Here is a 25,453-nt window from a genome sequence, read left to right on the forward strand (position 1 = left end):
TCTATCCACTGAGCCAAACTAGCTAGGGCCCATCTTCTTCTTCTTTTTTTTTTAATGTATTTTTATTGATTTCAGAGAGGAAGGGAAAGGGAGAGATAGGAACATCAGTGATGAGAGAGAATCATTGATCGGCTGCCTCCTGCACACTGGGGATCGAGCCCACAACCCGGGCATGTACCCTTGACTGGAATTGAACCCAGGACCCTTCAGTCTGTAGACCAACACTCTATCCACTGAGCCAAACTGGCTACGACAAAAGCCCATCTTATTAGCCCTTCCCAAGTAGAGTATAGATTGGATCTTTATTTTACTGCCAACAGCATCCATTGATGAAATGAAATGGTTTCCACCAGCTAGCAGTGTCTTCATGCTTGCTGTCAGCTAAAGCTCTGATTGCCAGATTTCAGAGTGATCTGAATTCCCCATTGGGAGTAGTGCCCTCCTAGCTCAGAATTGAGATGTAAGATAACTGGGAAGACCGAAGGGTGAGCAGGCTGCTGTTGTCTAGCCTACTGCATAGAATTCAGTTTCCCTGTCTGATGGTCATGTCCTCAGCCTTTTCTCCGTCAAACCCTGCAGGTTCAAAGCCACACTGTGGATGTGTGAGGACTTTCCTCTCTCCCTTGTGGAGCAGGTCATTCCCATCATTGACCTGATGGCCAGAACGAGCGCTCATTTCGCAAGACTGAGAGATTTCATCAAATTGGAATTCCCACCTGGATTTCCTGTCAAAATAGGTACCGTTCAATGAACCACGGGAGCACTTGCACCAAAAGTAGCAACAGGAGACACAGAGGAGGCCACAGCCTCTAGTTTGATTGGGCTTGAAGAAGTGTCAGGATACTTGGTCACTTTGCATAGCAAAATTAGGAGATGCCCCAATCACCAGTTCAGTTTGTTGACGTGAAAAGGCATAAAAATGTGAAACATTCATTGTTTCAATACCAGACCTTAAGTGAAACTTCAAATTAGATAGTTAATTGAGGAAGACAATTGATACCAAGATCCTTTGACACATAAATAGGCTTAGGGCCTGAAGTAGTATGCATAATACCATATACAATACATGTTACTTGGGAGGAATTTATATTTTGGATAGTTGTACATTCATGACACTTGAACCCTGGCTCAATCATTTACTTACTGTGATCTAGGAAAAGTTGCTTAATCTCTCTGAATCTCAGTTTTCATATCTATATATTGGGAAGGGTTGTTATGAGGATTAAATGAAATCATACTCATAAAGAGTACTTGGCATGGTACCAGCATAGTAAGCACTCGTAGCTAAGTATTAAATGATGGTTATTATTCTCAGTAAAGTTATTTATAAAAGCTTTTATTTTGTTAGAAATTCCCCTGTTTCATGTATTAAATGCACGGATTACCTTTGGAAATGTTAATGGCTGTAGCACTGCTGAAGAAACTCAAAATGTGGAAGGGACCCAGGCAGATTCAGGTAAAAGAAAATGGGGTTTTGTGATTTTTAAAAAAGAAAATTCTTACATTTAGTCATTATACTAATTATTCTGTTTGAATTGGAGTATCTTATAAAGTAGTTCTCTGTACTAAATCAGGAAAATTTTGGATTTAGTTTAAATTCAATGAAAAAAATTGAGAATGTTTATTAAAAACAGCATATTCTTTTTTTTTAATTATTATTGATTTTTCACAGAGAGAAAGGGAGAGGGATAGAGAGCTAGAAACATCGATGAGAGAGAAACATCGACCAGCTGCCTCCTGCACACCCCCCACCGGGGATGTGCCCGCAACCAATGTACATGCCCTTGACCGGAATCGAACCTGGGACCTTTCAGTCCGCAGACTGACTGACGCTCTATCCACTGAGCCAAACCAGTTTCGGCTAAAAACAGCATATTCTTTAAAATGACTTTATTCAGGTGTAACGTAGATACAATAAAATGCTCTCATTTCTAAGTGTGATAGGTCAATGCATTTTGACAAATGTAACCACCTCCACAGTCGTGAGAGAACATTTCTATCGTCCCCCAAATTTCCTCGGCCTCCTTTGCCATCAAGTCAATTCATATTTTGGATGCTATTGTAAATGGATTTATTTTCTTAATTTTTATTTTGCAGTTACTCATTCTAGTATATAGAAATATAATTGAATATTTTTCAGTTTTTAAAAATTATGCTAAAATAGTGTTCTGTGTCTTAGGCTAGTTGAAAGATACACAGGTGTTTGTTTTACATTTTTATTTTATGTTTACATATATACACACTATTTTATATGTTCACTGTATTTCATAATAAAAGAAAAAAGAAAACACATTGCACGTTGGTGTGACTGTGTGTACACACACATTCCTCAAAGGACGCATGAGTAAAATACTGGTTACCTCTGGAATTTGGACATAGGAGAAAGGGTTCAGGGAGAGAGGTCTTCACTTTTCATCTTACAGTCTTCTATATTTTTTTATAACTCTGCATTAATTTTATTACTAAAAAATAATCAAGGCAAAAAAAAGAAAAGCAGTATTCTAATACTTTTTAAAAATATATATTTTAATTGACTTCAGAGAGGAAGGGAGAGGGAAAGAGAGATAGAAACATTAATGATGAGAGAGAATCATTGATAGGCTGCCTCCCGCACGTCCCCCACTGGGGATCAAGCCCGCAAGAGGGGCCATGTGCCCTTGACCTGGGACCCACCGAGCCAAACCAGTCAGGGCAGTATTCTAATACTTTTATCTGTCAAGATTTTTCCTCAAAATCTCTCTCACAGCCCTAGCCGGTTTGGCCCAGTGAATAAAGCGTCGGCCTGAGGACTGAAGGGTCCTGGGTTTGATTCCAGTCAGGGGCACATGCCTGGGCTGTGGACTTGATCCCCAGTAGGGGGTGGGCAAGAGGTAGCCAATCAATGATTCTCTCTCATCATTGATGTTTCTATTTCTCTCTCCCTCTCCCTTCCTCTCTGAAATTAATAAAAATACATATATTTTTAAATCTCACATCTAGCAAACTTTTATTTTAATCTTATCATTTTTTAATTTTAAAAATGTGTATACAAAGGTGAAGTGACAATTCATATACTAACTCAGATACACTCTTTGTGTTCCAGCTTCCCCGGTCACAGACTTTGAGGTTGATCAGTCTGTGTTTGAAATTCCTGAATCTTACCATGTTCAAGACAACGGCAAAAACATGCACCTGCAGGACGAAGACTACGAGATCATGCAGTTCGCCATCCAGCAGAGCTTACTGGAATCGAGCAGGAGTCAGGTGCATTATCAGAATAAAGGGCGGGGCAGGGGAGGTTTTACCCTCCCATCTGGCCTCTTCACATAACAACTTTGGCACATTTATGGTATTTACAGAAATTGTTTTGTATTGTACACACCTGGTCTTTTCCAAAGGTTATTACGAGATCTCTCTCTCTCCGTGTGTGTGTGTGTGTGTGTGTGTGTGTGTGTGTGTGTGTGTGTATAATAGAGAAATATGCTAATTAACCGGGACGCCATAACAGGTCGACCGGACAGGAGAAGGTTGCGCACGCAGCGTTTCGGGCAGGGCAGCAGGGGCCTCTGTGCGCCTGCACTGAGGGAGGACCTGATCAGCAGCGGCCGGGGCTGCTTCAAGGGCCAGAGAGGGAGGCAGGGCCGGACCTGCAGCGGCCTTGGCTGCTGTAGGGCCCAGAGAGGGAGGCGAGGCAGGGCTGGACCGGCAGTGGCCATGGCCGCTGCGGGGCCCGGGGAGCGAGGGCTCCTAATCTCATATAATCTGCATAATCCTGTCAGCATCACTCACAGGATGTCTCCTGACAGACTTCCCTTTCCCTCATGGTCACCCGTATAGCTAATGGTTATATATCTCTTGGGGTTGCTATGTAATTTTCTAGTATTGAAACAGTAAACTCATAATAGTTTACACCATATTTTCCCTAGAATATTATCTGTGTCAGTAGTGTCATAAGAAGGTATGTGGATTTTAATTTCAACTTCCTCCCCAGGAAGACCAATCATCGTGTTTGTTGCTTAGTAAGGGAACGATGAAAGTGTTGGTTGATGCTTTGTTAATATTTATTTTACTCAGATACTTTATTCTGTTTTAAGGGGTATAATCCCAAACTCTGAGCCTCTAACTGAAAGTACTAGTAGAGCTCAGGACAGGACAGACCAGCATTAAGAACAGTTGCCTTTTGTTTTCTTATGTGATTCTTCCTCCAGGCCTCACCAGCCTGGGACAGTCCAGGGCATGTGGTTCTCCCCCGTCATCAACTCCTTCTGTCCCCTCCCTCCTGTGGCTTCCCAGGGCTCAGGTTTTTGACATTCTGCTTTTATTCTTGAGTCTCAGAGCTTGAGTAATGTGAGCCCCACTATTCCCCTTCATGGACCCCATTCATAGAGCCATTCAGTTTCTGAGGCTGCTGGGCCAAGGGCCAGACCTCAGAGCAGGCAGATTCCCTATGAGAGCCCTTTGGGAGAAGATCCAGCCCTGGACATCACTGTCAGTCCATTACCGCTTTTCTTTCCCTCTATTAGTGAGCTTCTGTTTTCCTCCGGGGCCTACATAAACCTGCTTGACCACAGTTTTACAGAAAGGAGTGGCCAAAGTCACAGATGACAGACTCAGTTAGGCACGGCTTCACGATGGGCAGTGGGGATGCATTGAGATGCAATGTTAGACGATTTCCTCGTTGTGCAAACATCATAAAATGCACTTACATAAACCTAGATGGTACAGGCTACTACACTCCTAAGCTATATGGTATACCACCATCATGTACACGGTCCATTACTGACTAAAACCTTGTCATGTGGTGCATGACTGTATTGAATTATGTATTCTAACCTTGCTCTAAAAGCATTACCTGCTTTGTTCATTTAAACTTTGCCCAAGGTTAGCTACTTTTTAATAGACTGATTTTTTTGTCAAGTATGAAAGGCTGTTAAGCAGGGTAGTGTACCATATACTACCTGGCACTTAGGTGTCATTTTAGAGATAACTTAAGTCCCTATTAGTTTTTCACACAGTACTCTGAATAATGGGCATGCAAATATTTTTAATTTTGTTCTTGCTGCTTTATTTTCTTATCGGTATGACATCTATTCCTTCTAAGAGATATTCATGTCCATCATGTTTGTTTTTCCTAGGACCTTTCAGGACCAGCTTCGAATGGAGGGATCAGCCAGACACATGTCTACGATGTCCAATATGAGAGGTAACTGACATTAATTCCTGGCACAGGCACTTTGTACACACAACACTGTGCCTGGCGGGAGAGACCTGATAAAGTGTTAATTCTCATCCTGCTTCTTGTGGCAATTACTCATTAAAATAGCTGTAATCTCTTGGTGGCTGAGTTTCCAGGAGTGGGTGATAGCACTGCTGACTAGTGGGTGATAGCCAGTGCCATTGGCAGCCAGGCCCCGAGGAAATGTTTTCTGATTTGCCTGATCTGCCAAGAATGTGTGATCACACAGGGTCTAAATGCCCTCAGTGGGACCTTTATATAATTTTAAAGATAATGGCATTTTGGGGAAGAGCTACAGAGATTATTAGATTTTCTTCCTTTATTTTTAAACTAGTGGCCCAATGCATGAAATTTGTGCATGGAAGGGGGGTTCCCTCAGCCCAGCCTGCACCCTCTCCAATTAGGGATCCCTTGGTGGATGTCCGACTAACCGGCAGTCGGACATCCCTCTCGTAATCTGGGACCGCTGGCTCCTGCTTACCTGCCTGCCTGCCTGATCACCCCCCCAACTGCCCTCCCCTGCCAGCCTGATCTTGCCCCCAACTGCCCTCCCCTGCCAGCCTGATTGCCCCCAACTGCCCTCCCTTGCAGGCCTGATCTCACCCCCAACTGCCCTCCCCTGCAGGCCAGATCTCGCCCCCAACTGCCCTCCCCTGCCGGTCAGTTTGGTTCTGATTGGTCAGTTTCTATGCCAGTCAGCATCAAAAGCTCCGCCTCCTAGGCAGCCATTGGCTCCTCACAGTTCACCCAGATTTGGTTCTGATTGGTTGGTTTCTATGCCAGTCAGCATCTCCGGGCTTCATCAGAGAGGTGGGGCTGATCAGCAGCCCCCTCGGAGGCCCAAAGAGAAACAGAGGTGCGACTGCTGGCGAAGCCCGGAGAGAGAGAGAGAGAGGCAACAGCTGATCAACAGCTGCCACGGAGGCTGTGGATCAGACCCTGCCTCTCTCTTCGGGCCTCTCTCCAGGCCTGATTCACAGCTCTCTCAGCAGTCAGTGCTGGGTCACCACAGCAACCTAGCACTGACTGTAGGACTGACTTCCGGTGTTTGGTTGAGCCTTCGGTCGTTTTGGACGTTACGGACCCTGGCTCTTTATATATGTAGATGGAGGAAACCAGAAAGATTCATTTTACAAAGCATTTCCCTAAACTTTGGGCATATGAAAACCTGTTGAAGAACTTGGGTTTTGCTTCAAGTAGATCCAAGTTTAATTCCTAGCCCCATCACTTAGTAGTTGGGTGATCCTGGACAGGTTTCTTAACCTCTCTGAGCCTCAGACTTCTCACCTGTATATAGCCTCTGTGCTCCCAGAGTCATGGGGGATCGAATGGCATTATGCACACACACAGTGTGCACTTGGTAAGCAGTTAAGAATGTAGTTTCTACCATTGCCATGATGATAATAATAATCCCTGTTTCTTTTCCCCCTCTTTTTCCAACCCAGGGCCATCCAAGAGAGCCTCCTCACCAGCTCGGAAGGCCTGTACTCTGGTGCCTCGAATGAGACAAGCCATTTTGATAGTGATTTGCAGCTGGCCATGGAGCTCTCTGCCAAAGAGCTGGAGGAGCAGGAGCTCCGGCTCCGGGAGGAGGAGGCGGAGCTCCAGCAGGTCTTACAGCTGTCTCTCACTGAGAAATAGACCTTTCTGCCCACAGCTGCGCAAAGCAGAGCTCTGGGCTGCACGCGGGTGCTACGTTACTAGGGCCCTGGGGCTGAGGGACTGACTGCACCTCGCATGTGCACAGCGGACGGCAGCTGCCCCCTTCTTTACGCAGAGGTGCAGGACCAGGGACCCCCAGGTCCATCCACAACACTCCCCGGTGAAGGGGCTGGGGACCGGCAGGCCACATCTCCAGACCAAGGGGAGGAAAGCATCGTCACTTTCCATGAGCTATGTTGGCTTGCAGGTCACATTTTTACTACCAGCTTTAGACAAAAAAACCCAATCCCCGCAGATCTGTAGGTTCATTTTTACCAAGGAGTGATAACAAAACAAGTTATTGCAGAGTCAGGGTGCTTTTATATAAGAGAGCAGCAGCCTTTGTAGAGTGTGGTTTATGAAAATTTATGATTCTTTACAGTTCACCAAAGAAATGGATAATCTGTGCCGATCTACTCTTTTATTTTTACCTTTATACAGGGTTTCTAGGCCACCATCACTGTTCCTCCTCCATCTCCACCTTATTCCATTCTCTCCATCCCTAGCTACAGTTAAAGAGGAGATGTGTACAGGATCTATTTTAGATTAGGGTTAACTATTTGCATCAAATTAAGATATACTAATGACCATGGATGTTGCCTTAGCCTTAAAAATTACTAATAATTTCAAACCACCTCACTTCATTCATTGTGGGATCTGATTTGAACTTGTAAAGGCAGTTCCTTTGAGCGTAGGATCCTCCAGGCTAAATCCAAGGCAGCTAATCCTGGCCCTGAAGGAACAGCTAGAACTGAGCTTTGTTCTTGCAGTGGGCAGGCTGGCCAAAATACCAGACAGCATAGAACCAAACCACACGTGTGTGTGCCACACTTCCCTCGGGCGGGATTTCCACGTGGAGGTCCGGGAAGACCCCACCCACTGCATGTCCTCGGCTCGCTAGAGGAGAAGGGGTGGGATTAGAAAGGGAGCTACAAATGGAACTCAGTGGCTCTATATTCAGAAGGGAAAGTGATGATTCCACATTGCTTTTTAGAGTTCAAATCAACATCTTTCTCGATAAATATATTTTTTAACAGAATCTTTTTATTATTTTTAAAAGATATAAAAACTATTCCCATCAGTAGCAATACAAGGTTATACATTTTAACCAGATTTTCTCAGGCCTTTTTTGGATACCTTTAGTAGTTAACTATTTTGTCTAACCCTTCTGTAAATAACCGTCACAGAACATACAGCTGAGGGTACCCTCACTCTGGCCTGCTCTGTGTATTCACGCTCACAGCTGCACTGAAATGACCTGGTAAATAATATCCTCCTGTTTTACATCAGTTTCCTGTGTGTTGGGCTTCTTTTGGGATGGGAAGAGAAACATGAATTACGTTCCAGTTAAAGTCTGTGATACAGTTAGCATTGCCAGTAAAATGTTCCTAGCCATAAAGAAATGTGCTTTTGATTCAGTATAACCACCTGTCTTTGTCATGGTCTGACCAAATTCCCCTCTCCGCACACCAGGCCAGCATACGCAGCCTCACCTTTGTTTCAAACACATACCTTGGCGTTTTGTTTACTGAGTATTTACCTTGAGTGAGGACACATCTTGGGAATGGCTGCAGTTAGGCGACACCGTTTACTCACTAAGGTGAACCATAAATAATCTCTTATGTTTGCATTCCATTGTTCTGCTTCCCAGTGTCTCTGACTTTATCCCAGGAAGTCAATTAAAAAGGGACTGAGCTTTTCGTCAACCTGCCTGCAGTGTCTTTCATTTGTGTGTTCACTCTCTTAAAATGCAGACTGCTTCCTTAGCGGGTGCTCACACAGCCTCCTAGACAGCCTGTGAGTCTCTCTCTCCTCAGGCTGTTTTTCTAGCCACTGAATGAACCCACGCTTGTTTTGTGTGACACTGGAACATCAGAATGCCCTCCCAACGCTCCTCCCCGCCTTCCTGACCAATCACAGTCCACATGCCCAGTGCTCCTTGTCTCAAATGGAAACTAGAGGCAAGCCAGTGTCGGGGCTGCTCTCAGGCCTCTGCAGCTGGATCCGCATGAGGGCCTCTGGCCTGCAGATGGACTGGCTCTTGTGGAGTAAGGAAAGCCAAGTCAGCATCAGCTCTCCAAGGTGATTGAAGAAGCTCTCTCCTTTGAAGTTGAAGGGCTTTTTTTTCTTTTCTTTTTTAATCCTCACCCAAGGGCATGCTTTTCATTGCTTTAGAGAGAAACATCCATCGGCCATCTCCCATACATGCCCCAAATGGGGGGTCGAACCTGAGACCTGGGTATTTGCCCTAACCCAGAATCGAACCCGCCACCTTTCGGTGCAGGGTAGGACATTCCAACAGAGCCACACCTGCCAGGTTGAAGCTGAAGTGCTTTTTGAGGCTGCTCTTAGAAGTTCAGTTGATAATTAGGGCTTTAAGACTTATCCTACACCAAGTATGTTGGTATTAAAACAAGGCAATGACTAGTAAAAGATGGTTTCAGAAATGAGGCCTTGGAAAAAGGAAAGTGCTGCTTTGCTTTTGGGGAAGTAAATAGCCAGATGGGGCACTAGGAAGAAAACTGTTCTGGTGGAAATGCAATACCTATGGATTATTTAATTTAAAAACTAACCGTTTCCTGCTGAACACAGATGACATCAAAGGCAAGCTGAACTGTGGCAACTTCAAATGCCTGCAGCACAGTAAGTGATGGAGTTCAAAACCCGACTGGGCCCATGTGTGATCTAAAACAGATCCAGCTGGAAAAAGTCCTCTAAGACTCCAGAACCCCTAATCTCAAGCAGCACTTGCACACGTCTTCATCTCAACTTTAAAGAAAATTAAGATTAGTGTTTGCTAAAGTAACTCATTTTTTTAAAAATATATTTTATTGATTTTTTACAGAGAGGAAGGGAGAGGGATAGAAAGCCAGAAACATCGATGAGAGAGAAACATCGACCAGCTGCCTCCTGCACACCCTCCACCGGGGATGTGCTCGCAACCAAGGTACATGCCCTTACCGGAATCGAACCTGGGCCCTTTCAGTCCGCAGGCCGACGCTTATCCACTGAGCCAAACCGGTTTCGGCTAAAGTAACTCATTTTTATGATTGCTGTCAGTTATATGTGTCCATTTCGGTACTCGGTAGGTATTCTGAGTACAGTTTACTTTATGAGGTCTAGGGTCCCCGTGCTCCCTAAAATGGTCAGGAAAAGAATTCTACCTGAAGGTACTAGCTGGTCAGTCTCTGCTCTAAAAAGCTTTTCAGTATAATTCTCTCCCTCCCCCAGACTTGAAGTTTTTATCTTTCCTTGTCTCTCTGTTATAAGCCTCTTTCTACAAATACGATTTTCTTACTTTAGCTTGACGTCTCATCCTGCACAGATGGTAACATGGAATGAGGATGTAGGCTGGGTTTTGGATTTGTACGTGAACTACTGCAAAGTTTTTTCAGAAAATGAACATGGCCCTACTACTGGCTGGTGATTACTGAACAAACAGCAGGCTGGCAAGTTCTTACTGTTTCCTTTTAAAATCTTAAAAGTGGCCCTAGCCAGTTTGGCTCAGAGGATAGTGTTGGCCTGTGGACTGAAGGGTCCCCGGTTTGATTCCAGGTCAAGGGCATGTGCCTTGGTTGCAGGCTCCTCCCAGCCTGGGCCCTGGTCAGGGCTCATGCAGGAGGCAACCAATTGATGTATTTCTCTCACATCGATGTTTCCCTTTCTCTCCTCCTCTCCCTAAAAATCAATGGAAAAATATTTTCAGGTTAGGATTAACAAAAAAAAATAAAATCCTAAAATTGGCAATAAATTTTTTGGCAGCCTATCAAAATGTGGTGTTCCAGATGAGGTGGACTTAACCCTGTCGATGCCAGTCTTGGCATCCCACCCACACCTCCTTCCAGCCAGTAACAGATTTCTATGGGACAGGTAACTAGTGATCCCACCTTCATTTGAGTGAGTTTTCACATCATTTCATCTATACAGTATTTAAGAGAAAGTGTGTATGTCACCATTTCAAAGATGAGAAGCTGAGGCTCTGAGGAAGTTTAGGTTGTTTGTGACCGGAGCTAGGACAAGAATCCAGGTCTCCAGACCCCTGGCCAGCCTGAGGGATTAATCCTGGCTCCGTTTTCAGAAATGATGCCTTACCTTGGGGAAATAGTATTATTTAACATATGAATTTAAAATTCCACTTCACGGTGCTTCCTTAAGAGATTTGATTCAAACACACCTGCATTTTAAATGCTTGGAACATAATTAGGAGTAAAACAGGATGTAAGATTTTACTTTAATTTTAATTGACATTTGCTGAAAAGCACAGAACAGTTAACATTTGAATGCCTCATTGTTAAGGTTACAAACAAAAATCCTTAAGTCAAAGAGTTACAGGATCCCACATCAGTTATTTCACATTAAGTGCGGGTTTTAAGAAAAAATTAGGAGCACAAGATACGCATTTCAATTTAACAACACAATTCAACTTAGCACCTTTAAAATAAAATAAATACTGAGGGATGACCACATTGTAAGTACAAAAGTATCACTTCAATAGGGGGAAGTCCAGTTCACCAACAGTGCAAACAAGCAGCAGCATTTCCAAAGCTGGAATGTGTGTAAACACATACCCACTCGCCAGTCTGCCTAGTACAGTGAGGGAGGCCTTCCCACCCAGGGCCGAAAAGAGAGTTCCTGCTAAGTCTCTCAGATTCCAAATCTGAAAAGCTGCCACAAGCTTCAGGCCAAGGGCTGGGAAGACGTCAGTGCAGTACCAGGGAGATCCGCACGTTTGAGCAGGTAGTTCTTTTTCAGATGGGTCACCTAGAAACATTTTCAGTCCAACCCCAGAGCCTGCCAGCCCAAGCGTACACATGATCATAGCCTACCTGCTGTGACCCTGACTTCAGGGGGGTGCAGAGCCGATGCTGCATGAGGAATGACGGCCCAAGCTCCCCACAGGGGACACTGCTTTGCAACCAGAGTACTCTAAGCCAACTCTGCAATTACAAACGTTTGTGATTCTTAACCTATTGTCACCAAGTGGTTCTTAAGTACTGAATGTCTGTCTACACGTTAAGTCTTCTTAATCTTTTCAGACATTAATGATTAGTCCTTCCAATCACTCGCAAGGTTACCGTGTTTCCTTTCCCATGAGCACTCCATTTTCACACAGAACTTTACGCTGAGCTTTAGGTCTTACTTTTAACAAGTGTAGCCACATGTAAAAGGAAATACTAGAAGCAGACTCAGTGGCCAGTTATTTGCATTACAGTGTTACAAAAAAACTGCTACATGTTTTTCCTAAGTCAGCATTTACCAATTGTCCAGACCAAAGGTCATTTCCAAGCATGAAGTTCGGATTCCAACTTCTCCACTGACCCGTGTGCAACACAACTTCTTCTGTTCCCAAACACTCCTGGAAGCGCTTGCTCAGCTGTCATCGACGCCGAATGGGTTTGTAGACACAAAATGCCATAAGGATCATGGTCACCAGCAGGATGCTGAAAATGGTTCCCATCAACACTGCAAAAGGAATACAAGTTACCTCCTAATGGCGGTTCCAGGTTCTGTAAGTCATCATTCATTGGCGACGATGGACCGAATGCCATTCAGTACCAGGCACTGGGCCAGGTGGGGGGAAACAGCCTTGAGCTGACCCTCTCTGGAGTCTCCAGTGTTGGGGGAGAGAATGTGAACAAGAGCATTCACAGCCTGAAGAGCTGCAGTGAAGGAAACTAATGTGACGGGGGGGGGGGGGGGGGGGGGCGGCGGCGCATCTGAGTGGGGACACGTGAGCTGAGACTATAATGAAAGGAAGGTCCTGGCCGTATGAAGATTTGCAGGGAGATCACTGTAGGCCCCAAGATCAGCAAATGAAGGCCGTTGAGGCCAGAGCAAGTCAAAAAGCGAATGAATAGGAGGCACGCGTGGCAGAGGTGGGAACAGTGAAGGGAGAAAGGCAGGAAATGAAGCTAGAGAGGAAGACTGCAGCCATTCCATGTAGAAGGAAACATGGATTTTATTCTGAGTTTAAAGAAAGGGTTGTAGGCAAAGAATAACGATCTGAATAAAAGCAGGGAGCCCAACAATGTTTTTAAAGCCATTTATAAAAACTAGAAGTTCAATAAAGAATAAAGTATTTCAGTCTATGTGAGTTTTGAGAAGGGCCTTCTGATCAAAGCAGCAATTTACTAACTTCATAAACCTACTGTTTTTGAAAGGAAATTTCACAACTAAAATTTACAATGTGCTCAGGTAAGAAATGGGACCTGCAGTTGATAACTCAAGTTGATCTGTGGTACAGGACTAGCTAGAAGGGCCTGGCTTTAAACTAATGTAACCAGCAACCTGTCAGAAGTCACATGCACTCCCGATTGTGACTCTCAGAATTGTGGGAGGAGTTAAAAATGATGTTACTTTTAACAAGCAAATGTACGTTTGTGTTGAAAAGTATGTCTGGAGATATTCTGATTGTCTGGACTGGGAGAGGGGTGTGCTACTGGCATCTAGTGGGTAAAGGCTGGGGATGCCGCTAAGCATCTCACGGTGTGCAGGACAGCACGTCTCCACTCCTCCATCCTAACAATGAATGATCCAATCCAACATGATTGAGAAGCCCTGCTCTAAAGCATAAAGCAGGGTAATGTGTGGAAACCACTTAGCACAGTACTAGCTAGCTAGGCACACAACACAGTAAGTGGGAAATACATGACAATGAGCCCTAATGGTTTGGCTCTGTGGATGGAACTGTGGACTGAACCTGGTCCCAGGTTCAATTCTGGTCAAGGGCACATGCCCGGGTTTCAGGCGCCATCCCCAACAGGGGGAGTGCAGGAGGCAGCCAATCAATGGTTCTCTCTCATCATGGATGTTTCTAGAACCCTCTCCCTTCCTCTCTGAAATCAATAAAAATATTAAAATAAATAAATAAGTCACATGACCTCAAGCTTCCGATGCTGGGGATGGGTACAAAGAAGAGATGGGGCGTGAGGCTGCTAACTCCTTCCTGGAGGTGGTCTCCCTGGAGGGAGGACTAGGTCACTGGGCTGGAAACCAGAATTCGGGGCGGGGGTGGGGGGATGACACCTTAATTCTAGTCTTGCCTGCCACCAGCTTCCTGTGTGACCTTGGGACATCTCTCACCCTCTCTGGGCCTCCGTTTCCTTAATGTTTAAATGAGGGACTGACTGAGACTGCCGGATGCTCCATGGCCTTTCTAGTTTTGACCCTCTTGAATTGTTAAAATATATTTTTTTAAAAATATATGACAGCCAAAACTGGTTTGGCTCAGTGGATAGAGCGTCGGCCTGTGGTCCGAAAGGTCCCAGGTTCGATTCCGGTCAAGGGCATGTACCTTGGTTGCGGGCACATCCCCAGTAGGGGGTGTGCAAGAGGCAGCTGATCGATGTTTCTCTCTCATCGATGTTTCTAACTCTCTATCCCTCTCTCTTCCTCTCTGTAAAAAAATCAATAAAATATATTTTAAAAAAATATATATGACAATGAGTTCATGTAAAGATAATCCAGAAATGATACTATGTGGCAACTTTGTAGACGTCAGATGTACAGTGAGGCGCAGTGGAAAGGAGGGACTTGGGCCAAACGAGGAAGTTCTTCTGAAGCTTGCCAGGCGTTAAGCTCCAGGTCCGCCCTTCCATAGCCGAGGCACTTGGATGTATGTATTTGTGGAAGAGATGCCCTCACACAAAGCCGAGGTTCTAATCCCGGCCGTCACCGCTGTCTAGCTGTGTTACCTTGGGCAAATCTCTCTGAGTTTCATTTTTTTTTTAAATATATTTTATTGATTTTTCACAGAGAGGAAGGGAGAGGGATAGAGAGTTAGAAACATCGATGAGAAAGAAACATCGACCAGCCGCCTCCTGCACCCCCCCCCCCCCCACCGGGGATGTGCCCGCAACCAAGGTACACGCCCCCGATCGGAATCGAACCTGGGACCCCTCAGTCCGCAGGCCGACGCTCTATCCACCGAGCCACACCGGTTTCGGCTGAGTTTCATTTTTCTTATCTGTAAAATACGGCTGAAATCACGTGTACAAAGTGCTGAGCACAACGCACGGCATACAGGAAATGGGCAACAAATGTCAGTCACCGTTATGACTGACTGTCGTCCCCATCAGGAAAGAAGAGGGAGTGGGGGGTACACTTCTACGCGCCTTGCTGCCCAGCCTGGGCCCACACGGCCCGGGAGGAGGGGACCCAGATGGAGACCCAGGGCCCCGGACTCGCCATACTGAGAGCCTGGTGTGTGCCAGGCCTGGCGCCGAGCGGTCAAGCTCGGGCCCTCTTCCCCAGGCCTTCGCACCTGCGCCCCCAACCCTCACACATCCCCGCCGTCCGCCCCGCGCGGGCCAGGCTCCCGGGGCCCCAAGAGGCGGAAGCGCAGGCCCGACCCCGCCGCCTGTCCGCCCGCGGCCGCTCACCCAGGTTCTGCCCCCGCAGCACCGCGTACGGCCGGCTCTGCTCCAGCGGCTCCACCGGGCTCGGGGCCTTCGCCCGCCCCACGAGGAGGCCACACAGGCCGAGGCACAGCCACCACCACACTGCGCGCAGCATCTTCCCCAGCTTGCAGCTGCAGAGCCCACTTCCGCCGGAAGCCCCGCCTCTGTCTCCGCTCGCGCACCCCCTGCCGTCACTGCTTCCGCTGGCGCGGCGCGTGCCGTTGCCAGGGTAACTACAGAGCCGCCCCCCACTAGGAAGGGAACCGGCAGCCGATGCCCAACCGACGGATCCACACCGGCCAGGGCTTTTTAAATTTTATTTTATTTTAATTTTCCACGATAAAACAAATAATAGTAAATAATCCTGCTCCTCCTTCCCTTCACGCCTACCAACTTTCTCCAAGCTGCCACGTCTCCTGTCTGGATTGTTGCGGTAGCTCCTGCTTCCCTCTTTACCTGCACCCACACCCCCTGCTTTTACTCTGATCTTCCCCCAGGAGGCAGTGTTCTCCTGTTAAAATGGAAGTCAGACCAAGTTCTGCCTCTGATGGAAACTCCCCAGGGGCTCTCCATTTCACTCAGAGTGGAAGTTCAAGTCTTGCCCTTATTGGTTTGGCTCAGTGGATAGAGAGTCCGTCTGCGGACTAAAAGGCCCCCCTCTCCCCCCACTCCCATTGCAGAAAAACCAAGCAACACTTAGAGAAATGGAGTCACACTTTATTATTATTACGCGCGGCCCCAGAGAAAAATGCCTTTCAAATTCTGGGCAAAGAAACATGGAGGAAGCTTCCCTATTTATACTTTTTCTAGCTCTTGGTCTCCCAAGTAAGGGTTTTTCCGGTCCCCTTTGCAAGTTCTTAAAGAGCCCTATGTGCTGGGGCTTTGAGACCTCAACCAAAGGGTTGGCCTGGTGCCAGCACTGATAACTTCGTCCGGGAAGGTTTATGGCCTCTCTGGAATGGGAGTAGTCTTACTTTCCTTATTATTTAAGCAAGCAAGCATTTACAGAAGCCAAAAGAGCAGGGTTAAAATTTCAAACAGCAGTTATTATATAAGATGCTTCACTCCCACCCACCCCCCAGGTTTGATCCCCATCAAGGGCACATGCCCGGGATGTGGGCTTGGTCCCCTGTGCAGGAGGCAGCTGGTTGGTGAATCAGTGCTCTCTTCATTGATGTTTCTCTCTTTCCCTTTCCCTCTGAAATACTTTTTTTTTTAAAGTCAAATCTTAGTGGTTTTCAAGGTCCTACACCCTTAGCCGACCCCCCCACACACACACACACACCCTCTACTACTCAAACCTTATCCCCTCCCACCCTCCTCCCCCTATCATTTCCCTCCCGTCACAGTGATATTCCTTAAACCCATCAGGCCCACCGTCGCCATGGCCCTCTGCATTTGCTGTTCCTTCTGCCTTGAAGGATCCTCTTTCCTCTGACATACACTTGGCTCACTCTTCACCTCATTCATGTCTTTGTGCAAATGTCAAATGTCTCCTTTTAGGGCCTTCCCTAACCACCTTATTTAAGACTGAACAACTACACACACACACACACACACACACACACACACACACACACAGTAACTCTTAACCTCTTTCTCTGCTTTATTTTTTTCTGCTTAGCACCTATCACCATCTCATTTACTATAATTTTATTTATCTTGTTTTTGTCTGTCTTCACCATTGGAAAGTAAGCCCTCTGCAGGCAGGGAATTTTGCCCATTCACTGCTTTATGTCCAACTCCTGACTGGCACATAGTAGATGCTCAAAGAAATGTTCATTGAATGAATGAATGAATGAATGAATGAATGGCACTCCAAGATTAAACTCCTGCCCTCCTGCGTGCCTTGCTTAAATAATAAGAAAAATAAGACTACTCCCATTCCAGAGAGGCCATAAACCTTCCCCGGACGAAGTTATCAGTACTGGCGCCAGGCCAAGCCTTTGGTTGAGGTCTCCCCCTCTGAACACTCCATGCCAAGGCATATTTAACATCTGAGTCCTTGGCACACACCTGGATAGTTCACACTGCTCTGTCTTCACCTGTGTTGTGCCCTCTTCCTCCTGGCCACATCCCCAGTCTTTTGAGACTCTTCTCGGTCAGGTGCCCACTGACACCATAGGTGACCCTGAAGAAACTCTTCTGCCAGCTTCCCACCAGGTTTCCATGCCCTTTTTCTACCTGGCACACGCCACTCTCAGGCTCTAGCTTGTCTCCTCCACTGCTCTGGGTGCCTCTTGGGGCAGGAACCAGTCTTATTTTGTCTTCTTGGCACAATGTCTGGCACCTAGGAGACACTCGTTAGATAATTAGTAAATGAATAATACTTGCCTTTACTGAGTGCTTTCTCTGCTCAATATTCCCGTGCTTAATTTGCATGACAACCCACGGGGCACGGGGTCAAAGAGGTTAAGAGTCTGTAAAGAGTTAACTGGAATTTAAAGTCTGTTCTGTCAGGCAGATGACATGACACCGTACCTAAGAACCCTAAAGATTCCACCAACATCCATCTGGAAAATTGGACAGATAGATACAAACAGAAACCTGACCACCTTCTTACACGGTATACAAGAATACACGCAAAATGGGGTGAAAACTTAAATCTAAGACTTCAAACCATAAAACCCCTAAAGGAAAACAGGCAGTAAACTCTCTGACATCTACCTCTCTCAGTAATATATTTTTTTCTGATACATCTCCTTGGGCAAGGGGAACAAAAATGCATAGCAAAGGAAACCATCAACAAAATGAAAAGACAACCCACTTAATAGGAGATATTCGTGCCCTAACCGGTTTGGCTCAGTGGATAGAGCGTCAGGCCTGTGGACTGAAGGGTCCCAGGTTCAATTCCCATCAAGGGCATGTACCTTGGTTGCGGGCACATCCCCAGTGGGGGGGTGTGTGTGTGTGTGTGTGCAGGAGGCAGCTGATCAATGTTTCTCTCTCATTGATGTTTCTAACTCTCTATCCCTCTCCCTTCCTCTCTGTAAAAAAAAAATCAAATAAAATATAAAAAAAATAGGAGATATTCGCCAATGATACATCTGTTAAGGGGTTAATATTCAAATTTTATAAAGAACACATACAACTCAACACCAAAAAAACAAACTATCCAATTTAAAAATGGGCAAAGGTCTCACCTCAGGAGCACACGCGTGCCTTTCTGTGCTCTTCCCCTCCCCCCTCTCCTCCCGCCCAGGCATGTACCCTGAGCTCCTTCACTCCCAAGCTCCAAAGGCCCTCCCTTTAGCTCTATAACTGGTTTCCTGAGCCCATTTCTTCTAGGAATTACTTTTTCTACCTCTATAATTTGCCCAATAAATGTTCTCTTACATAAATAAATAAATGGCAAAGGACTTGAATAGACATTTTCCCAAAGAGGACATACAGATGGACAATAGACTTATGAAAAGATGCTCAGTTACACTAATTATCTGAGAAATGCAAATGAAAACCGCAATGAGATATCACCTCACACCTGTCAGAATGGCTACCATCAATAAACCAACAAATGACAAGTGCTGACGAGGATGTGGAGAAAGGGGAGCCCTCATGCACTGCTGGTGGGAACACAGACTGGTGCAGCCACTGTGGGGAACAGTATGGAGTTTCCTCAAAAAATTAAAATGGAACTGCTTTATGACCCAGTGATTTCACTTCTTGGAATATATCTGAAGAAACTCAAAACACTTATTTAAAAGAATGTTATGCATACTTACGTTCATAGTGTTGTTTACAGCAGCCAAGCTATGGAAGCAGCTCAGGCGGCCATCCAGAGGAGTGGATGTTTTTAAAGCTGTGGTGCATACGTACAATGGAATATTACTCAGCCATTCTATGTGACTGCATGGACGGTATTGTACTGTTAACGAAAAAAAAACATTGAAACCTGCAAAGAATTTTGTGAGTTTATTTGAGCCAAACTGTCGACATATGCCGGGAAGCAGAACCTCAATGAATTGAGATAATGCTCCGGAGAATGCAGGGTTACATCTATATTTATACATTGAAATCAAAGGAAAGGGACGTAGGTGAGTTACATGAAATCCATTGGTGATAGATTAGGGAGGTGAGACAAAGCAAAGCGAGGGACCTCTGGGATAGGGTGAAAAGTGAAATGATGGACATGTGCTTCTCTTACAGAGATAGATACAGGCTACTTTAACGTAATTAACAGTTGACAATTAACTTGATAACAATAACAATGAGGGAATGTCCCGGTGCCATTTGTTGTGCCCTGAGGGGTCCGGGGTAAAAAGGAAGTTACAAGTTACCCAGACATCTCATAGACATCTCACAGATATGTTATCTTAGAGGCAAAAAGGCAAATGGACTCAGTAAAGAAGATCTAAGTTGATCTTTGTCAGGGAAGATATCGGACTAGGACATGACTACCCACTATAACCTGTTTGTAGTTAAATATTTAATTTTCAAACCATCCTTTGTGGTTATTTCAGGTCTCTGAGTTTGCAAGACTGCCACGCAGGCCTCCCCTGAGCTTGTCAGGTTAGCATGTGGCTCCTTTCGTTCACACATCCCCCTTTTGGTCATAAATCGATCCAAAGGATGCATTGATGACCAACCTTTTGGTTGGATAATGAAATCCCACGTTGCTAGGAAGGCTCATTCTTAGGATGTCTCAGTGTCAGCATGTCTTGCTGAACAGGTGGACCACTGGGGATGGGGTGAGACCATAACCTTAGATGGCATGTAAGGTCGAATTATATATTTTAAAAAGGCAGGTAAATGGGAGGCAGTCAGATCCTATATGTCCTTGTTAAAAGTATTCTGGATCATTTCTAATTTTTGAGCCACCATGATCCGAGTCTTTTTGCTGTTTGTCTTACGTTTTGCTTTTCTGCATCTAATATAACATTTACATATTATGGACAAAAGTAACAATAGTAAACCAATAACAGTGATTAGGAACAGAAAATGTATAATATTAAACAAGGAAAAGTCTAAGGGGAACAAGCATCCCAGCCAACCGAAAAACCCTTTACATGTATTATCATAATTTTTTATTAAGCTAATTATATGTTTTTCTCCTTCATCCATCGTCATTTGTACTTTATGATATGTTTGGCCAGATGAATTAAGACTCTCTACTATTTCATCATCTAGAAGTTCTAATTTTTCTTCTGGCCAATTAGTTTCCATAGAAATGACTTCATGGGGAGGATTAAGTTCAATTTCCCAATACATTGGTTTTTCAGTATCAATATTATCATAGGTTTTATGAACCTCAGGCAAAGTTATTTTGCCTATAATTTCAGTATTACACCATATTCCAGTATTATTTAAAGTAAACGTGGTGTTATTACAGTAAAAATCACTTATTATAACAGAAGAGTTTTTAACCCTTCCCAGCAAAAATGCCCCTTTCCCATATACCATATGTTGTTATTCATGGGGGTAGATACAATAGGCCAGGACTGGGTGAATTCAGTATTCCATATGGATTGGGGGCATAACCATTCACCTTTCCAACTTTCACAAGCAGACAGTGAGATGGGTTCCCACTGTTTATTATTTTTAAATATGGCCCATCTACTTCCCATTGGAAGTATTCTAGTATTATTGAGGATGATCCCTACGCCGGCCAGTTGAACTACTGGGAATTTAAGCCTAGGATTTAACCGAGGCACCTGGGCTTTTAAGACACAACGTCGTAGATCGCATTTCCCATCCAAAATTTTCCAAATTCCTGGGGAACCATATGAGTCCCATAAGTGTCTGGCCTGGGCTTCTGCAGCCATTATAGTTGGCCATTGTTTCATAGCCACTTCAGATTCCATTTGCATTAACATAGACAATAGGCCCTGTTGAGTTAGGGCACAGGCACGTTCCCATTGTTGGGTTTGTGCATGAGTTTTTAGAGTCTGTCGAGTCTGTTCTATCCATGAAACTAAGGCTTTATTGTCTTTCCATGCTGCTTCCCATCCTTTTCCTTCTTCCTGAAACAGCATTCCCTCTATATGACCTATTTGAGATAAAGAATCTTTTTCTAATGAATGACGTTCTTCATTAGCTGCAAGTTCAGCTTGTCCCAGAATACCAAGGCCAGCCCCTACTCCTCCAAGTATTCCCCTTTTTCTTCTTTTAGGGAGCCAATGTTGTTGGATCCACCAGGAATGTTGTTGCCATTGGGTAGCTATGGCTTGGGAGCAGTTAGGGTATACTGAGTGGATCCAAAAATGTTGAGTTTCCCATGCCATAGTTAAATGGGTGGAGGTGACCCCCAAATGAGCTAGAGTTTGAGTATTCCATAGGGCTTCCCACAAGCGTCCAGGACGCAAGGATGGTGGGGTAGTTACAGACATATCTACCCACCAAGTAATGCCAATAATTTCTGAAATAGGGATCCATTGATTTCTTTCTTGCTTCACAGACATCCAGCCACAAGAACATGGCTGGTGAGTCTGAGGACAAGATATGCTATGACAGATAGCACAGGCTGCTGCAAGCCTTTTGCCATCATATCCAGGTGTTTTTCTTAGCTTTTCGTCATCCATCTCTATAGCTATACAATATTCATCCAGGTTAGATCCATATATAATTCTACCAGTGGAATTATCAGGGAGGTGTTCTTGAAGGTATTTGCTTAAGGTGGGTCCTTTATAGTAGATATAGCCAGAAAAATATGTACCAAAGCTTATATTGATAGTAGGAGAAGACCAATGTGTGACCAATAAAGCATTAATTTCACGATCATATCTGATAATCAGAACATCATTGTATACTAGGTGGGAAAGATTAGTAGGCATCCAAGTTAAATTTTTCATATCTAATAAGGGAGGAGGTCTGGGGAGGCAGATATTGTTTCCACTAGGGAACCATAAGGAGGATAATAATAATATGAAAATCATTTTATATACATTCAATCAATAACAATCAGATGGTATAAAACAAGGTTCAAGCAGTATCAGTTTGTGATCATACAGGCCTTGTTGATGTCATCTTGGGATAGCTGTCTGCCTCTGTGGTCGGCGACTTCTCATCCTCGAAAGGTCTCAGCTGTTCCTTGTCCTTGAAAAGTCTTTGATCTCCGCTGCAGACGGAGATGGGTGTCAGAGATGGGAGTAGACGTCCATTCACAGTCAGGTGCCTTTTTTAAATGAGAAATGTGAATCCATGAGCTAACTCCTTTAAGTTTAGCTGCACATGGGTTAGTTAGTAATACCTGGTAAGGTCCCTTCCAACGAGGTTGGAGAGAATCTTTTATTTGGTGTCTTTTCCAATACACCAAATCTCCTGGTTGTAAGCCGTGATCTTTGAAATCTTCGTCTCTCGGGAGCGCACTGTGAAATGAATCTGTTACCAATTTATCAATTTCTTTAAGTTGGTTAATAAGCCCTTGACAATAATGTAAAATGTCTCCTTTTAGTAAAGTTGGTTCATATGCCCCTTCATCCAGATGCATAGGGCGACCAGTGACTATTTCATAAGGAGAAAGCTTATGTTTACCAAAAGGAGTAGATCTCAGGTTGAGGAGTACTATGGGGAGAGCTTTTGTCCAGGGGAGATTAAAGGCTTCTGAAATTTTGGCTAGTTGAGTTTTGATTATACCGTTGGTACGTTCCACCAGTCCAGAAGACTGGGGGTGATAGGCACAATGGAAATGCTGTAGTATAGGCCAAATGTTACAGATGGATTTTATTATTTGCCCAGTGAAATGAGTCCCTCGGTCACTATGCAACTCAGAGGGAATTCCCCAATTAGGAATAATTTTTTCTAGTAACAATTTACCAACTGTTAAGGCTGTTGCTCTCCTGCAAGGAAATGCCTCAACCCAGTGAGAAAACATACAAATCATGACCAATATATATTTGTAACCTTGAAATGATGGCATTTGGATAAAATCCAATTGCCATATTTCAAATGGGACCAAAGGAAGTGGGAAATGTCCTTGGGATCCATGGAGTGGTTTTCCTGGGTTATATTTTGGACAGATAGAGCATTTGCTGTACACTTTATGAGCTACTGTAGGAGAAGGTTTCCAGTAATATTGTTTACTCCATGAAATCATCTTTTCAGGACCCCAATGCGTTAGCTCATGTACATGATGAAGTACAGGGAGTTGGGCCCCTACAGGTAAAATAGGTTTCTGATTGGGTCCAAGCCATATCTGTCTGTCTAGGTCAAAAGTTCCCCCTTTTTGTTGCCATATTCTCTTTTCGTCTTCTGTGGCTGTGTGTTGAAACTGTAAAAGATAATCTTTTATTGATTTAATAGGAAGTAAAGAACATTCTCGGGTCTGGATAACTTGACTGTTCAATGCTGCCTGCTTAGCTGCAGCATCAGCAAAATGATTACCTTTTGCTTCCATGGTGGTGGCTTTAGAATGCCCTGGAATTTTTATAATTGCCAATTGTTTTGGTTGCTGTATGGCATCTAAAAGTTCTGCAACCAGTTTTCCATTTTTTATGGGCTGCCCAGAGGAAGTTAAGAAGCCTCGCTACTTCCATAACATTCCAAAGTCATGAGCTACCCCAAATGCATAGCGACCATCAGTGTAGAGATTGGCTGCCTGACCTTTGGCCAATTGACAAGCCCAAGTCAAAGCAATGAGTTCAGCTTGCTGGGCGGATCTGATTCCAGGCAGATAAGAACTTTCAATTATATCCACCATGGAAGTTATAGCATATCCAGCTCGGAAATGTCCTTGTTCATTCTTTAGATAGGATCCATCTGTGAACCAAATTAAGTCAGCATTATCAATAGGAGTTTCCTGTAAATCATTCCTAGGAGCAAGAAGGTGGTCAGTAAGTAAAACACAATTGTGGGTGTCTCCATCCTGTAAAGAGGGTAACAACGTGGCAGGGTTAAGGCGATTACACCGAGTTAAAGTAATATTAGGTGCAGAGAGCAGGAGTACTTCATAAGAAGCCAGTCGACTGACAGAGAAGTGTTGAGTGTGATGAGAGTTCAGCAAGGATTCAACAGAATGAGGAGCATATACAGTTAAAGGGGAGCCCATGACTATCTCTTCTGGCTGTTTACATAACAAGGCTGTAGCTGAGATGGCCCTCATGCAAGGAGGGAGCCCTTTTGCCACTGAGTCTAGTTGCTGACTATAATACCCTATAGGTCTATGGTGGTCTCCGTGTTTCTGAGTTAGAACTCCTAAAGCATTGCCCTTACGTTCATATGTGAAAAGGAAGAAAGGAAGTTTATAGTTTGGATGCCCCAGAGCAGGAGCTTTAGACAGTACTTCCTTTAGAGTCTCAACAGCTTGTTTCCCTTCAGGGTTCCACTGAATTGGATCAGGTGTATCTGACTTTAACAGGGCATAGAGAGGCTGGGCTACCAATGAAAAGCTTGGAACCCAATTTCTACAATATCCGGTCAAGCCCAGGAATCCTCTAAGCTGCTTTTTTGTTTTTGGAAGAGGGAAAGATAGGATTCCTCTAAGTCTTTCTGGGTTAAGCAGTAGCCCATCCTTTGATATGAGATGGCCAAGATATTTTACTTGAGGTAAGCAAAATTGAAGCTTTGAGACCTTATGTCCCTTTATAGCTAGCTGTTGCAGTAAGTAAATTGTGTCCTTTTGAGAGTCTAGTAATGTCCTAGAGCATACAAGTAAATCATCCACATACTGAATTAGAGTGGAATCTCTAGGAAATTTAACATCATTTAGATCGGCTTTTAATATCTGGGAGAAATAGGTGGGACTTTCTGTATATCCTTGTGGCATCACAGTCCAAGTAAACTGTCGATCTTCCCAAGTGAAAGCAAAGAGATATTGACTGTCCTTTTCTACGGGAATGCTGAAAAAAGCACTACATAAATCTATTACTGAAAAATATTGGCAGTCCTCAGGAATAGCTGATAATAAAGTATGTGGATTTGGAACCACAGGATGTCGGGGAATAACTATCCTATTTATAGCTCTGAGATCCTGCACAAATCTCCACCCTTTCCCATTTGGTTTCTTTACTGGAAAGATAGGAGAATTACAGGGACTTGTACATGGAATTATAAGTCCTCTTCTTAAGTAATCTTGTATAATGGGCTTAATTCCAGCTAGTGCATCAGGTCTTAGAGGATATTGGCGAATATTAGGTAAAGGCAAAGTACTATCAATAGTTATTTTAATAGGAGTGGCTGACTCAATCTTGCCAATATCTGTACT

The 25,453-nt window shown here is 44.5% G+C and overlaps 2 protein-coding genes across 4 annotated transcripts in view; one reads left to right on the forward strand and one right to left on the reverse strand.

Annotated features, from left to right (window-relative positions):
* Positions 1-8,622, forward strand: part of ANKRD13A (ankyrin repeat domain 13A) — a 35,921-nt gene extending 27,299 nt beyond the window's left edge. For all 3 annotated transcript variants that reach the window (XM_054712498.1, XM_008142802.3, XM_054712499.1), the window contains 5 exons: positions 580-737; positions 1,349-1,456; positions 3,083-3,243; positions 5,115-5,182; positions 6,661-8,622. In XM_054712498.1, the coding sequence (XP_054568473.1) occupies positions 580-737; positions 1,349-1,456; positions 3,083-3,243; positions 5,115-5,182; positions 6,661-6,856 (691 nt within the window). In that variant the 3' untranslated portion in view covers positions 6,857-8,622. The remainder of the gene's footprint in view (positions 1-579; positions 738-1,348; positions 1,457-3,082; positions 3,244-5,114; positions 5,183-6,660) is intronic.
* Positions 8,623-11,134: 2,512 nt separating this feature from the next.
* On the reverse strand, positions 11,135-15,453 carry C23H12orf76 (chromosome 23 C12orf76 homolog). The gene is made up of 2 exons (XM_054712548.1): positions 15,298-15,453; positions 11,135-12,379 (listed from the first exon to the last, which is right to left on the reverse strand). The coding sequence occupies exons 1-2, from the start codon at positions 15,428-15,430 to the stop codon at positions 12,294-12,296; spliced, it is 219 nt and encodes a 72-aa protein (XP_054568523.1). The 5' UTR covers positions 15,431-15,453; the 3' UTR covers positions 11,135-12,293.
* Between the last annotated feature and the right edge of the window lie 10,000 nt (positions 15,454-25,453).

This window comes from Eptesicus fuscus, chromosome 23 (assembly GCF_027574615.1).
Source record: "Eptesicus fuscus isolate TK198812 chromosome 23, DD_ASM_mEF_20220401, whole genome shotgun sequence".
Classification (NCBI taxonomy): domain Eukaryota; kingdom Metazoa; phylum Chordata; class Mammalia; order Chiroptera; family Vespertilionidae; genus Eptesicus; species Eptesicus fuscus.

What these genes read in the sequence shown, in the direction of transcription:
- C23H12orf76 (XM_054712548.1), bottom strand. Translation starts at nt 15,430, where the DNA reads ATGCTGCGCGCAGTGTGGTGGTGGCTGTGCCTCGGCCTGTGTGGCCTC. An exon ending in GCTGCGGGGGCAGAACCTGG is followed by an intron (nt 12,380 to 15,297) that starts GTGAGCGGCCGC and finishes TTCCTTTTGCAG; the next exon opens with TGTTGATGGGAACCATTTTC.